This window comes from Xenopus tropicalis, chromosome 2, assembly GCF_000004195.4.
Source record: "Xenopus tropicalis strain Nigerian chromosome 2, UCB_Xtro_10.0, whole genome shotgun sequence".
Classification (NCBI taxonomy): domain Eukaryota; kingdom Metazoa; phylum Chordata; class Amphibia; order Anura; family Pipidae; genus Xenopus; species Xenopus tropicalis.
The window spans coordinates 53,457,839-53,471,201 of NC_030678.2; the positions used below are offsets into that span (position 1 = coordinate 53,457,839).

Below are 13,363 nucleotides of genomic sequence, written 5' to 3' on the forward strand. Positions count from 1 at the left end.
GAAACCCTTCCCAGTAGGGGGTAATTCACAAATATCCCCTAAAGACACAACCAGGACTGTGGAAGGTGACAACATAAACAACTTCATCAGACAATGCGGGACCAGCCCGTTAGGGCAGGAAGCTGGGGTCTTTGATCTGTTGATCAAAGAGAGGCAAAGTGTGGACCCAAGAACAGCAGGGGGGTGCAGCTATCAGAAAATATGGATTATAGAAATGGATCCATATCTCCGCTGCTTTAGGGTCCACATCCTCATAAATCACATAGGATTTATGAGGAAGCCGCAGGCTTCACAATGATACGAAACAGGGGCAGCCTATACCCCTCTCTGAGCAGGAATGGGTTCTGGGGGACTGGGACATGAGACCCCCCTCATGTTTGGTATCATTTTGATCGCCCATATATAGGTTAAAACAATTCCATACTTTCATAATAATATTGAATACTGGCAAGTACCAATATTATATGAAAAGAAACTGGCATGAGAAGTACAGCTCTCTAAAGAGGGTGGGTGGGGACCACCCAAAGGGGCCATGTGACCAGTTCCTGGGCACTCCCTCCTCATGCATACGGTAATGAGGGAGGAGCCCAGTGGGGAATAAAAGCACGCCTGCCCAAGTATTCTTTAGCTCATTCTGGAGGCCGCAACTTATGCATATAATGTTGGGGGATGGGCTCAGGACTTTCAACCTCTTGCCTCAGAGGGCACAGGATATTCGGTAACATACTTAGGATTTCTCTGTGTTTTTATTCCCTTTTATTTTTACTGTTTGTACATGTCTCTTTTGTAATATTCTTTTAATGCACTGTTTACTGTTGTAATATTTAATAAAATTTAATAAGTTATGTCCTTCGGCTCTATATCAATTCCCATGTACCTTGTATGACTGCTCAGGCCTAGAAGTGTACTAATTGTTTGGTTGTGTGCATGCTATTAGTTAGTGGACTGTCAGTAGGACAGTGTATATGTAAATTAACCGTGGCTGTTGGTGTGTGTGTGGAAGTAGTAGAAGTATCCCTCACAGCAGTAAGAAAGTTTGTGTGCGATATATTTCAGTAATTGGGTTTCTATCGCCTGTTAATGATAGATGGTGGCAGCGAATAGTTATTTGGGGCAGTGGTTTGTTTGGGGGTGCTTGATGTTAGTCTAACCTGGGTGAAAGGTGAGTGTAACCCCCTTGTACCCCGTCCCGGTGTCAGGCGCGTCTCTGTTAGTGACGTCTCCGTGACATAAATGATCATTACAAAAGATGTCATTACTTCAGTCCAATATGAAGTTAGCAGTAGTGTAACAGATACAGGTGAAAAGCAAACAGCAAACATTTCTTCCATATAGTGTTTCTTACCCTGAATACAAGATTGAGGCTTGAGACTTCTCTGTGAGAAGTAAAGAACCATAGAGAAAGATCTATATCTATATGATTTTGTCCGTGAATACCCTGATCAAAAAAGGTTAACCAACTGACTGACTGATTTAAAGTATTGGTTTTTCTGCTTTTCTAACCCTAACCTTTGCATAATCGGTTGTCTGACCATCGAATACTGTTCTGTAGGGTTCATGGTTACTTTTTATTTTTGCTGTCTTTTTTACTTTTCTTTTTTAGGCTTCACAAAACCATATTGCTGTGCAGCTGTCCTTCCTTCCACACTCTCAGGCTACCGTACCTTGCTGTAGTCTGCACGTCCACTTCATCTTTAACAAACAGTACATATTCCATGGTCTTGTGATTGCACCCATCAAGTGCGATGCCCTATCATTCTAAACACATTTTACCTCAGATAATAAAGTGTAGCGTTGATAATACCCAGAACTTCATTGTTTTGCTTTATAAATCCAAATTCCAAAAGCATAAGGCTCTCTTTCCTGCTGTCTACTATAATGGCCTGTATATCTGCCCCCTAGTGGTATGTACAGAAAATGCATGTATTATATAATTAGAAAAAAAGACACAATGACTTGTATTCATATCTCAGTTGTACATACTGGCTGAAATAATAAGCACCAACAATATAAAAATCACATTTTACACATTTACATATTTTTGCATGCATACACATTAAGTAAAATAATTACTTTTTCATATTTTCATGGAAGGCAGTACAGTAATGTATGCATGAAGCACCATTTAGTACAGGTATTGGACCCCTTATCCAGAAACCCATTATCCAGAAAGTTCCTAATTACGGAAAGGCCATCTCCCATAGACTCCATTTTAATCAAATAATTTTTAAAAATGAATTCCTTTTTCTCTGTAATAATAAAACAGTACCTTGTACTTGATCCCAACTAAGATATAATTAATCCTTATTGGAGCCAAAACAATCCTACTGGGTTTAATTACTGTTTAAAATAATTTTATCAGCAGATCCGAATTACAGAAAGACCCCTTATCTGGAAAACACCAGGTCCTAAGCATTCTGGATAATGGGTCCCATACCTGTACATTGAGGTTTATGGTTGCAGCTAAATAAAACAATAGAGAAGATTTTACCTAAGAGACAGTTTGACTCAGTTTGAACCTAGAAGTAACAAATGCACATACTGTATCTATTAAGAAACTAAGATATATGTTCCCTATGTATGCAGAATGTGTCAATTAATTTTAACATAACATTTCATTACTATTCACTTTTGGAATCTGCCACTACAGATTCTTTATTGACTTTATTTTTGTTGTTTTTCAGAATGGGAGCTATTTTTGTTGCACCCTTGCTTTTCTGCATTGCCGTTGGCCAGGCTTTCTCACTCTGTTTGCTAACTGAATATACCATGTATGTGGAGAAGAAAGAGTGTGCTTACTGCCTTGCCATTAATACCACTATTTGCTCAGGATTCTGTATGACAAAGGTATATTTTGTGGTTAATTTAAATATAGTTGGAATTCATATCAATATCCAGGTCATTTTTCTATGTCTTTAATCTTAACTATTGATGCAAAATGAATGCATAAATTAGAATAGATCAAAGTGTATATTGTGGCATTCAAAAATTTGTTAGCAATGTGTTCATAGTTATTCCACAGGCTGTAGGAAAACACAGGAAAGTATCTTTGCTACAGTTATGTATGTTTTCAGCTATCCACCCCCTCATGGTGCTACTGGACAACTAGACCGCGCCCCTGCTAGCTGTTTGTAAAGGTATTATAACATAAAAGGAGGCTATGGGGGGTAATAAGGAAGGGTGTGGCCAAACAGAATGACCTTGATAGAAATTATGTTAGAGGTTTTTAAATTTCTTGGCTTCATGCTGCCTTGCTCAGAACACTTGTCTTGAATCACCCTGCTGTAGTGCCAGGAGTAACCAAGAGAACAGTTTACAGTCACCAAAAATGTCATCCTAAATGGCCTTCACAGTGGGCTCCCCTTCAGTTACTTTAGTCAGCCCCACAGTTTGGAAACTATGAACTGGGGTAAAAAAGTAGCACAAGCAAAAGTTAAAGATAAGAAATTCTCTGCACTCACCCATATCATTATATGCCAGACACGGATGCATTTTGTGCAGAAAGATCCAATGTATTACAATATATTTAAGCTGGCCAACTACGTCACAGTCATCCCCAATCTCTTCCTACGCTCACTTTCATCTCATTCATTAAAGGGGACCTGTCACCCTAAGAAATAATTCCAGACTGTTTTCAATTGTATTTGTCAAGCAAAATAAACTTCACTTACACCATATTAATTATTTGAATCTTATTTTCTTCAGCCTTGGCATTCACAGTTGCAGCAAGCAGGCAGGCAGGCACCATTTTGTGGACACTGTTACCAAGGCAAACTTTGCATTCTGCCAACAGCTTGTTTCTGTGCCAGTATGGGGGGACCTGATGCCCATGTCCAGGCACTGGTTACACAATTAGATGGTGAGGAGGGAGGGGGAATGTGAGGAGAGCAGCAGCATCTAAGAAGTTCTGAATTGAAAGTGAAAGTAACTGCCAGCCCCACCTCTATGCCTAAGGCATAGAGGCGGGGCAGACAATATATGATTGACAGCTGGGATTTTTAAATGCTTTTAATAATATGGGTATGGATGTGTTAATAAAAAAATGAGTTTGGGGTTCATATTTAATTTGAATTTATACAGCTTTTTATGCCTGGGTGACAGGCCCACTCAGGCCCGGATTTGTGGCGAGGCCACAAAGGCCCGGGCCTAGGGCGGCATAAATTTAGGGGCGGCATGCCGCCCCACCGCAACGAAACTTTGACATTTTGCTCCCATACGGAGCAATGGGGATTTCTCCCCACTGCTCCGTATGGGAGTTAAATGCCTGCGCATGCGCTCTTGCGTCGACACGGCGCGTCACGGGGGGTGGGGTTTGGTCGCGCATGCGCAGGGGGCATGAATGGGGAGGGGCGGCCTAGGGGCGGCAGAATTTGAAATCCGGCGCTGGGCCCACTTTAAGAATTCTACTGCTTCTTTATACAGTTTTCTCAGGGACTAGAGGTCCTCTGCACTCACTCATTTTCAATCTGGAATCATGGGAGCTATAACAGAGGACCATAATATATGTTTCCTTAATGTATTGATGAAGGATAAGTGCAGGGGACCTCTTGTCTTTGTCTGTATGACTTCAGTGGTCACAGAATCCATCTTTGATATTACTTTAACTTTTTTCACTCTAACTTCCAACATGCGTTAAACCTTAATATGGATAATGTACAGATTTGTTGCTCTAGTAACATTTGCAGAAACCCAGCTGGGAAAGTTTTAGGTGCACTTTAACTTGCCTGTTAAATCATATAAAATAATAATATAAATTCTCCCAAAACAAGTGAAATAGGACAATTTAAGCAGCAATTAAAATCTATGTCATAGGTCCCTTTATGGGTTTATGGGTCCCTTTCCTTTCCATTTATTACCCCAAACAGTAATGTTGTGCTTTTTTATTTCATTCCTAGGATCCCAACCTGAAGGAAGGACTGCCTAAAATGTTAATGTCTCAGAAAGTCTGTTCATACAAACAATATATCCACAGGACAGTGACCATTCCTGGCTGCCCAATGCACGTGAATCCGCTCTTTTCCTACCCAGTAGCCATTAGCTGTGAGTGTGATAAATGCAACACTGGCTACACTGACTGCGTCCAAGATACCATCAAAACCAATTACTGTACAAAACCATTTGAGCCTCAATATCTTGGCTTTTCAAACTACATTTAGTAAAAATGAGTTTCATGATAATAATTAGATTAGAAACACAGTTGTACTGATAATAGAACTCTCTGTTTTTCATTCTTATCCAGTATCCAGGGCACACTAACATTAACATAGAATAAAATTAATGAATCAGTTCCCAAGATTGACAAGTAAAGGGTTTCCATATACCAAAGAATGACTTAGGTGGCCAGGGCAGTTAATGGCAAATATTGATATCTGCAAACCTGTGAACCTACTTATCTAATGGAAATAAAAAAAATGAATTTAAGAAGCCTTAGACAAGGTGAAAAGAGCTAAAAAGGGTGGCAAATGTCTTGTTTTATTCACTATGTACCTTGGCCTACAGGTTGTGCCCTGAAGAGCAGCTCTTAGTGCTCTCAGAATGGAGTGCAGGGTTTTGCTTCATTCTAAATGCAACATTGACTGCTTCTGGTAGTGCTGCATCCAGAATGGGTGTCCCCTAGAACTCCCCCAGATTGTGTATCATGCAGACATGCAAGCTAAGGAGTGCCAGTGGGTGCAAGGTTTTGGGTGCCTTAAAATCAGGGACTTTGCACCTTCATCAAATTTTTTATCTGATACAAGGCTCAGTGGTGTGACTAAGCTGTGAAGGGCTTTGGCGTGCACAGCAGTAAGAACCCTTTGCCCCCCCATGGCTGTCTGCCTGCCTGTCTGTCTGGCTGCTGGTGGGGAGGGTGCCCAGATGCTACAGGTTCCTAAAACTATTGAGAAAGCAGACCCTGTAGTGCAGGCCCCCTGACCCCTTCCTCTGTAGTAACGCCACTAATGCAGTGTGCACAAACATTGCACAAGATACAGACAAGATCAGAGATTTAAAGCAGAAAGACTGTGTGCCTACATATTTATTGTTATGCTTATCTTTAATTGTATGTATTAGTCAAATCCTGTCCTATTAATCTTTTATATGGTCTTTTAAAACAAAAGTAAAATGCAAAATATCTGTAAATACGACTGGTTGAGCCACACAAAAATGTACAGTGAATTCAATGTATCTAAATGTGCCTCCTAAAAGTGTTTTGAGATCATTGCATCTTTCAGAAAAAACAAAAAATGATCTTAATTGACATTGATGACAACTAAACAAATGCTTGTTTCTATGACCATAAAAGCATGTATAAAGTAAAAGAATTCACAATAATGCAGTCACAGTCTCTAATGCACAACTTTTTAAAGAGACCATAAGAGGGGGTGCAATTATGAGCACGATCAGCATGGCTTCCCCCCAAGAATTCCATAATCATTGTGCTCGCCAGGGAGAGCTGGGCCTGATGCAGTAGTGGCATTAAAATGAATACAATTGCATTTAGAAATCAGAGCCAGTGGGACCCAACATCACTAGGTGCAGCAGTGATAACATTGGAACAGGAAGGCAGAGAAAGTGAGTGCAGCTATATAACAGTGCAAGTGCATTTTCACTCAAGTACCTTTACTGAGCTTGTGGTGATAAATGACCCCTTGGATAATATCAAACAAGATTTAATTTCCATGACTTTCAGAACAGCTTCGATAAAAAAAGGGGTCATTTACCATTGCCACAGAGAGAGCTCTGTACTTAATATCCGCCACACTAACTGCAGGGCTGCCCAGTGCCTTGCAGTCCCCAGTGCTCCCTGGCACGTGCCCACCTACCATTCCCTCTGTTATGCAGCACTGCATAGTAAGGCATAACTCTTACTCCATTCTAGACTGCACAAAAAATTTCTCTGGGCACAACCTGTTATTGGCTGTTCTTTAATAAATGAAGCCAAATATTGAAATATTTTTAGTAGGCCTCAAATTTTATCCTATCGCAAGCTTAGCATTATGCAATACTACAAAGGTTTTAGACAAATACAAAAAATTACACATCAAATTTTCAAAATTCTTTAATTAACTGCTTCCAAAATATAACTTTTTTTTTCTAACAGAACTCTACCAGTACAGATCTCTTATGAAAAACATACACTACAGTGAGCTGTAGGTGACTGGAGTAACTAATAGCAATTAACCGGTAGAGTTTCCCAGTTTTGATTGGTAGTGTTTACAATCCCTATTTGCTCTAAAAGCGGCAGTTATTAGGCTAATGCTCCAAGTGCAATGAGCATAGTGCAAATCCAATTGCGCCATGCCAACTGCAATTGTGGTCACAACTGCATGCACATTTCATAGGGAATAGGAGGCAACTGTGCAGAAATTCAGATGCTGTCATTTTCGATGTTTAGTGTGAGAGTGACATCTATGTCTAATTCTTTAGGCAAGAGTGTGCTGCGCCTATTGATGCTAGGCACAAAGGGCACCTTGGAGTTACCTCCTGGTCAGGAAGTGGTGGTAGCTTCGGGTTTCCCCCTGCATCAATAGACACAGCAGCGCTTGATTTGGAATGGAAGGCAGGAAGGACTGGGCAGCAGTGAGCGCAACTGTAAGGAAGTGCAAGGAGCACATTTTGATGCAAGTGCTTTTAATGAAAGTGGTGTAGCACACAACTGACTGCAGGGACTGCAACTGCACTTGCGGATGTAAATAAGCCCTAAAGAGTTCTGCTTTTATCACTGTTCCTAGGAATAAAAATGGCTGGAGGATTTACAATTCATTATTGTATTTGTATCTGCAGATGATAAATGGCATTGACAAGGGTTTGCAATATCAAATATATGTCATTGCTGAAATGTCTAAATACAAGAAGTTCTGTAACACCCAAATAATATAATCTGTATTTCCTTGTATCTCTTACTTTATACTATTTATGCTAATATACATGATCTAATTACTTAACCTACTGCTCAGCATGGAAAGTATATCTCTAGGCATAAATTAGTATTTTATCTTCCCTGAAATGTATCCCTCCACTAAACAAGAGAACGACCTAAAGCTTTTGTCTCCACTTATAGCATGCAGAATTCCTCTGTAAAATATTTAGGAAAAAATAAAGGTTATTTGTTGGCACTAGAGTGTGTATAGCCTAATACTGCTAATGAGACTGTGGAGATGGTTCCCACCCCCTTCCCTTCAACATTTATTTTTGACCAAAACTATAACAAAACACAGACCATGTATTATTGGGTGAGAGTCGGCCAGAGCTTTATTTTTTTCTTTAGCAATGAAATACAAAGCTTTGTTACTGGAACATAACAATCATGTGACTATATAAGCCCGTATGCCAGCCACTGTATAGATCAATGGGCATGTAACAACCTCATTGTTCCCCAAACATTTATATCCTGACAAAGTGCAAATCCCAACAAGAAGTTTGTGTATGCTCTCTCAACTCCATTCTAAATGCTGGACAAAAAAATATCCGTACCAATATTGTTTAAATGAACCCAACCTGCTCCCAACAACCTAGCATTATTACCTTCTAAATGAAGTTGCCTAACTACAACCCAACCTTTATTTTGTAAAAAAATGGGGAACCCATACATTCAAGAGTCTACAGGCAGCTTAATACCTGGCTCCACACACACCCTTGGCCACCTCAAACCACGTCCCCTTCCAATGGCAAGTTGCGCCATGGAAGCCAACATTCCTGCCTCCTGGACAAATTTCAGCTTACTTGGCAGCCTGAATAATATGAGTGCCCAACCAGGCATACAACTGGCAGCGAGAAACCTAAAACAAAGAAAACAACTAGTGAACAATGAGAGTTGGGCAAATGTAAGAGACAAAGCAGTTAAGCTGGCCATACACACACCGATAATATTGTACAAAACCTCGTTTCGTACGATATTCGGTGCGTGTATGCCAACTCGGCGAGGAGGCTGGGCAGGAGGCTGCTGATATTGGTCGACTTGCTGATCGGGCGGGTTAGAAGATTTTGATCGGGCGCCATCGAAGGTGCTCGAACAAAATCTATGTTCAGGGCTGAATCGGCAGAAGGAGGTGGAAATCCTATTGTTTCTACTTCCATATCTGACAATTCAGCACTGAACGTCAGTGGAGGGTTGGAACGATCTTTCATGCGACCAAAGATCGTAAATCGCCACGTGTGTGGCCAGCTTTAGTCATTTACCTCCCTAAATGTTTCACAGCCTGGTTACTTAAACCCGGAACACATGCTTCCTTTACAGCACCAATCCAGAAGGAATAAGTATCAAATAACTTACAGTTTCAATAAAGGTAAATAAGGCATTTGTTAAATACCGTGTTAAACTGGGATGTCAAAAAAGGCCAATCCAAAGGCCGCACCATAAAGAGCGATCTCAAAAGGCGTTATACAAACCTCCTGTAAACATGACATAATACACTGCAATAAAATGAAAGTGACCGGTCTATGCTATCAATGCACACCCCCTCCTTTTCCAGCTTATAGTATTGCAAAATGTTTAGTCAAGTCTCTAAAACCAAGAAACTTGAATTAAAGGCCCAAACCTGATTAATTAATTAAGCCACTCTCCCAAAGCTTTACCATGCCCTTTCCATGTCACAGGGGTGATCAATAATTGTCCTTAAAAGGCAAAGGCCAGACACTCAACTCCCAATGGGTACACTTGGGAAGTGTTCCACTGCAGCATTGCTAAAACCAGGTATACATGTGCCTAAACTCTAGGCACTGCAGCATTAAATGATGTAACAGGGCCAGTACAGTGGGAAAACATGACATTCATTTGTTTATAGCAAAAACGACACTGAGGTTGTCAGACCAAAAACAGATTTTTTTTTTGTTATCCATCTTGTGGCCCCACACTGCAACTGCTATAACTATTGAAAACAGCTCAAGGAAGGCAAAGTTTCTACATAGGCCTACCTCTGACCATGAAGGGGCCCAAAATCCTGCACACCAGCTGCTTCCAAAGACCCCTGGCTCCTGTTAGCAGAAAATCAGACCGGACCGACCTGTGGAACTTCTGTAGGAGCACCATGGTGAAATCTTCTTCCTGCTTCCCAGGACTCTACTGGTCCTGCTGGCCGGGACCATTGATGGATGAAGAAGCAGAAGAAGTGTGCTGCTCACATATAAGTACCCTGGGCTGTTGCAGAATATCAGGTAAGAAATTATATTCACTGGGGATGCCTAAAATATGTCACCCCCAGTGATTTCACTTTTCCTTTAACCCTTAAAGTGTCACTAATCTCCAGCTTCTTGACCCCAGGTAAGTGTCAGACACACACACACAATCACACACTTATTACACTAGTACACGCTTATACTCACACTTACACACACACACATACATTTTGGGGGGGTTTCACACATTCACAGCACTTACAGCACTAACACTTACTTGCACACACACAACACGCATTTTGCCAAGTGTACACACTTACGCAATTTTCTGTATTTTTTTTTTTTTTTTAAATCGCATTGTTTTTATTCTTGCCTGAAAAAAATGTTTTATTGCCATTGTGTATAGTGTATTCGCAAATCGCACTGCGCAATACCTTTTTTGTATTTTGGTGCATTTTTAGGTATTTTATTGCATTTTCAGTTATGCATAGTTGTTCGCTTGACTTTGTCTGTAAAACTTATTTGCCCAAGCCAAAATACTCAACTGTGGTTTCCTGGGGTAAACCTAATGTTCCAGGATTTTTGGCTTACAGTGGTGTGAAAAACTATTTGCCCCCTTCCTGATTTCTTATTCTTTTGCATGTTTGTCACACAAAATGTTTCTGATCATCAAACACATTTAACTATTAGTCAAAGATAACACAAGTAAACACAAAATGCAGTTTTTAAATGAGGGTTTTTATTATTTAGGGAGAAAAAAAATCCAAACCTACATGGCCCTGTGTGAAAAAGTAATTGCCCCCTGAACCTAATTACTGGTTGGGCCACCCTTAGCAGCAATAACTGCAATCAAGCGTTTGCGATAACTTGCAACGAGTCTTTTACAGCACTCTGGAGGAATTTTGGCCCACTCATCTTTGCAGAATTGTTGTAATTCAGCTTTATTTGAGGGTTTTCTAGCATGAACCGCCTTTTTAAGGTCATGCCACAACATCTCAATAGGATTCAGGTCAGGACTTTGACTAGGCCACTCCAAAGTCTTCATTTTGTTTTTCTTCAGCCATTCAGAGGTGGATTTGCTGGTTTGTTTTGGGTCATTGTCCTGCTGCAGCACCCAAGATCGCTTCAGCTTGAGTTGATGAACAGATGGCCGGACATTCTCCTTCAGGATTTTTTGGTAGACAGTAGAATTCATGGTTCCATCTATCACAGCAAGCCTTCCAGGTCCTGAAGCAGCAAAACAACCCCAGACCATCACACTACCACCACCATATTTTACTGTTGGTATGATGTTCTTTTTCTGAAATGCTGTGTTACTTTTACGCCATATGTAACGGGACACGCACCTTTCAAAAAGTTCAACTTTTGTCTCGTCTGTCCACAAGATATTGATCTTGGCAATCATTGAGATGTTTTTTAGCAAAATTGAGACGAGCCATAATGTTCTTTTTGCTTAAAAGTGGTTTGCGCCTTGGAAATCTGCCATGCAGGCCGTTTTTGCCCAGTCTCTTTCTTATGGTGGAGTCGTGAACACTGACCTTAATTGAGGCAAGTGAGGCCTGCAGTTCTTTAGATGTTGTCCTGGGGTCTTTTGTGGCCTCTCGGATGAGTTGTCTCTGCGCTCTTGGGGTAATTTTGGTCGGCTGCCCACTCCTGGGAAGGTTCCCCACTGTTCCATGTTTTTGCCATTTGTGGATAATAGCTCTCACTGTGGTTCGCTGGAGTCCCAAAGCTTTAGAAATGGCTTTATAACCTTTACCAGACTGATAGATCTCAATTACTTTTGTTCTCATTTGTTCCTGAATTTCTTTGGATCTTGGCATGATGTCTAACTTTTGAGGTGCTTTTGGTCTACTTCTCTGTGTCAGGTAGCTCCTATTTAAGTGATTTCTTGATTGAAACAGGTGTGGCAGTAATCAGGCCTGGGGGTGACTACAGAAATTGATATTGAAATTGATAAACCACAGTTAAGTTATTTTTTAACAAGGGGGGCAATCTCTTTTTCACACAGGGCCATGTAGATTTGGAGTTTTTTTTCTCCCTTAATAACGTAAACCTTCATTTAAAAACTGCATTTTGTGTTCAATTATGTTATCTTTGACTAATAGTTAACTGTTTTTGATGAGCAGAAACATTTAAGTGTGACAAACATGCAAAAGAATAAGAAATCAGGAAGGGGGCAAATAGTTTTTCACACCACTGTAAGTATGCCGTATTCTGCTGTAATGCTTTGAAAATTTGGTAATTTACTGCTGGGAGTTTTTGATCTATAAAAGTCAGAAATCTCCATAAAACTATATATTTATCAGGTATTGGCACATTCAGGAGACATGAGGCTTTCCAAATCAGTTGAATTTCTGTACATAAAATAAAATATGTTTCTGGTATAAATCCCTATATCATGAAAAATAGAATTTTTTCTCTTTTTTTAATGGTTTCTATATTTCTGTGTAATTCCACTTCTGTAACAAGATTTAAGTATCTAAATACCTTCTTCTCTAGCCCCTACTCATTACTGGTAGTGATGAGCGAATCTGTCCCGTTTCGCTTTGCCATAAAATTTTCGAAACAGCAATAAAAAATTTTTGCCGCCTGTGTCTTTTCTGTCACAACCGCACCTTTTTTTTTAAGCGACCGCGCCCTTTTTTGACTGCGTGACAAATTTTTCTGTGGCAAATTTTCATGGAAGTTTTGCAAAACAATTCACCAACGGCGAAATGTGGAAATTCGCTGCGAATCCATGCCTGGCGAAAAAATTCACTCATCACTAATTACTGGTCAAAAGCAATCCGGCCCACAAATCAACATGCCCGGTGAAAAGAGGTTCAACAGGACTAGGGCCCACCGGGTCTTTATCCAGTGCCAGTCCAACCCTGTACCCCAATATCCCAGTGTGCATGTGCTGCTTGCTGATCACCAAGATGGCTGCTGGGATCAGGAAGGGCACAGCAAAAGGTGGGGGCCAATGCTGTTAAGCAGCTCTGTAGTTCAGGACATGCTATGGGGGCACAGATAAGTTGGGGCAAGTGTCAGTGAAATAATTAAAGAGGGGGCACTGCTGCTAAAAAATTTACCTGGCAGGCTTTACTTTTCCTTTAAATAAAAATGTATACAATATATTCACTGAAAATGTTATTATTGTCTCATTCATTAAGCTAAAACTAACATAACAATGCAAATGTGAGGTAAAAACTTTTTATATATACAATATCATTTAAACTAAACGATCCCCTTTATTATGTTAATGATCCCCCAATGGACCCCCCTA

The 13,363-nt window shown here is 40.4% G+C and overlaps 1 protein-coding gene across 1 annotated transcript; it reads left to right on the top strand.

The window, feature by feature from the left end:
- Positions 1-681: 681 nt before the first annotated feature.
- tshb (thyroid stimulating hormone beta) lies at positions 682-8,096 on the top strand. The gene is made up of 3 exons (XM_004910716.4): positions 682-718; positions 2,685-2,847; positions 4,896-8,096. The coding sequence occupies exons 2-3, from the start codon at positions 2,686-2,688 to the stop codon at positions 5,154-5,156; spliced, it is 423 nt and encodes a 140-aa protein (XP_004910773.3). The 5' UTR covers positions 682-718; position 2,685; the 3' UTR covers positions 5,157-8,096.
- Positions 8,097-13,363: the final 5,267 nt, after the last annotated feature.

Excerpts from the sequence above, each read along its gene's own strand:
- tshb (XM_004910716.4), top strand. The coding sequence starts at position 2,686 with ATGGGAGCTATTTTTGTTGCACCCTTGCTTTTCTGCATTGCCGTTGGC. Across the intron at positions 2,848-4,895 it reads CAGGATTCTGTATGACAAAG|GATCCCAACCTGAAGGAAGG; the intron begins GTATATTTTGTG and ends TTTCATTCCTAG.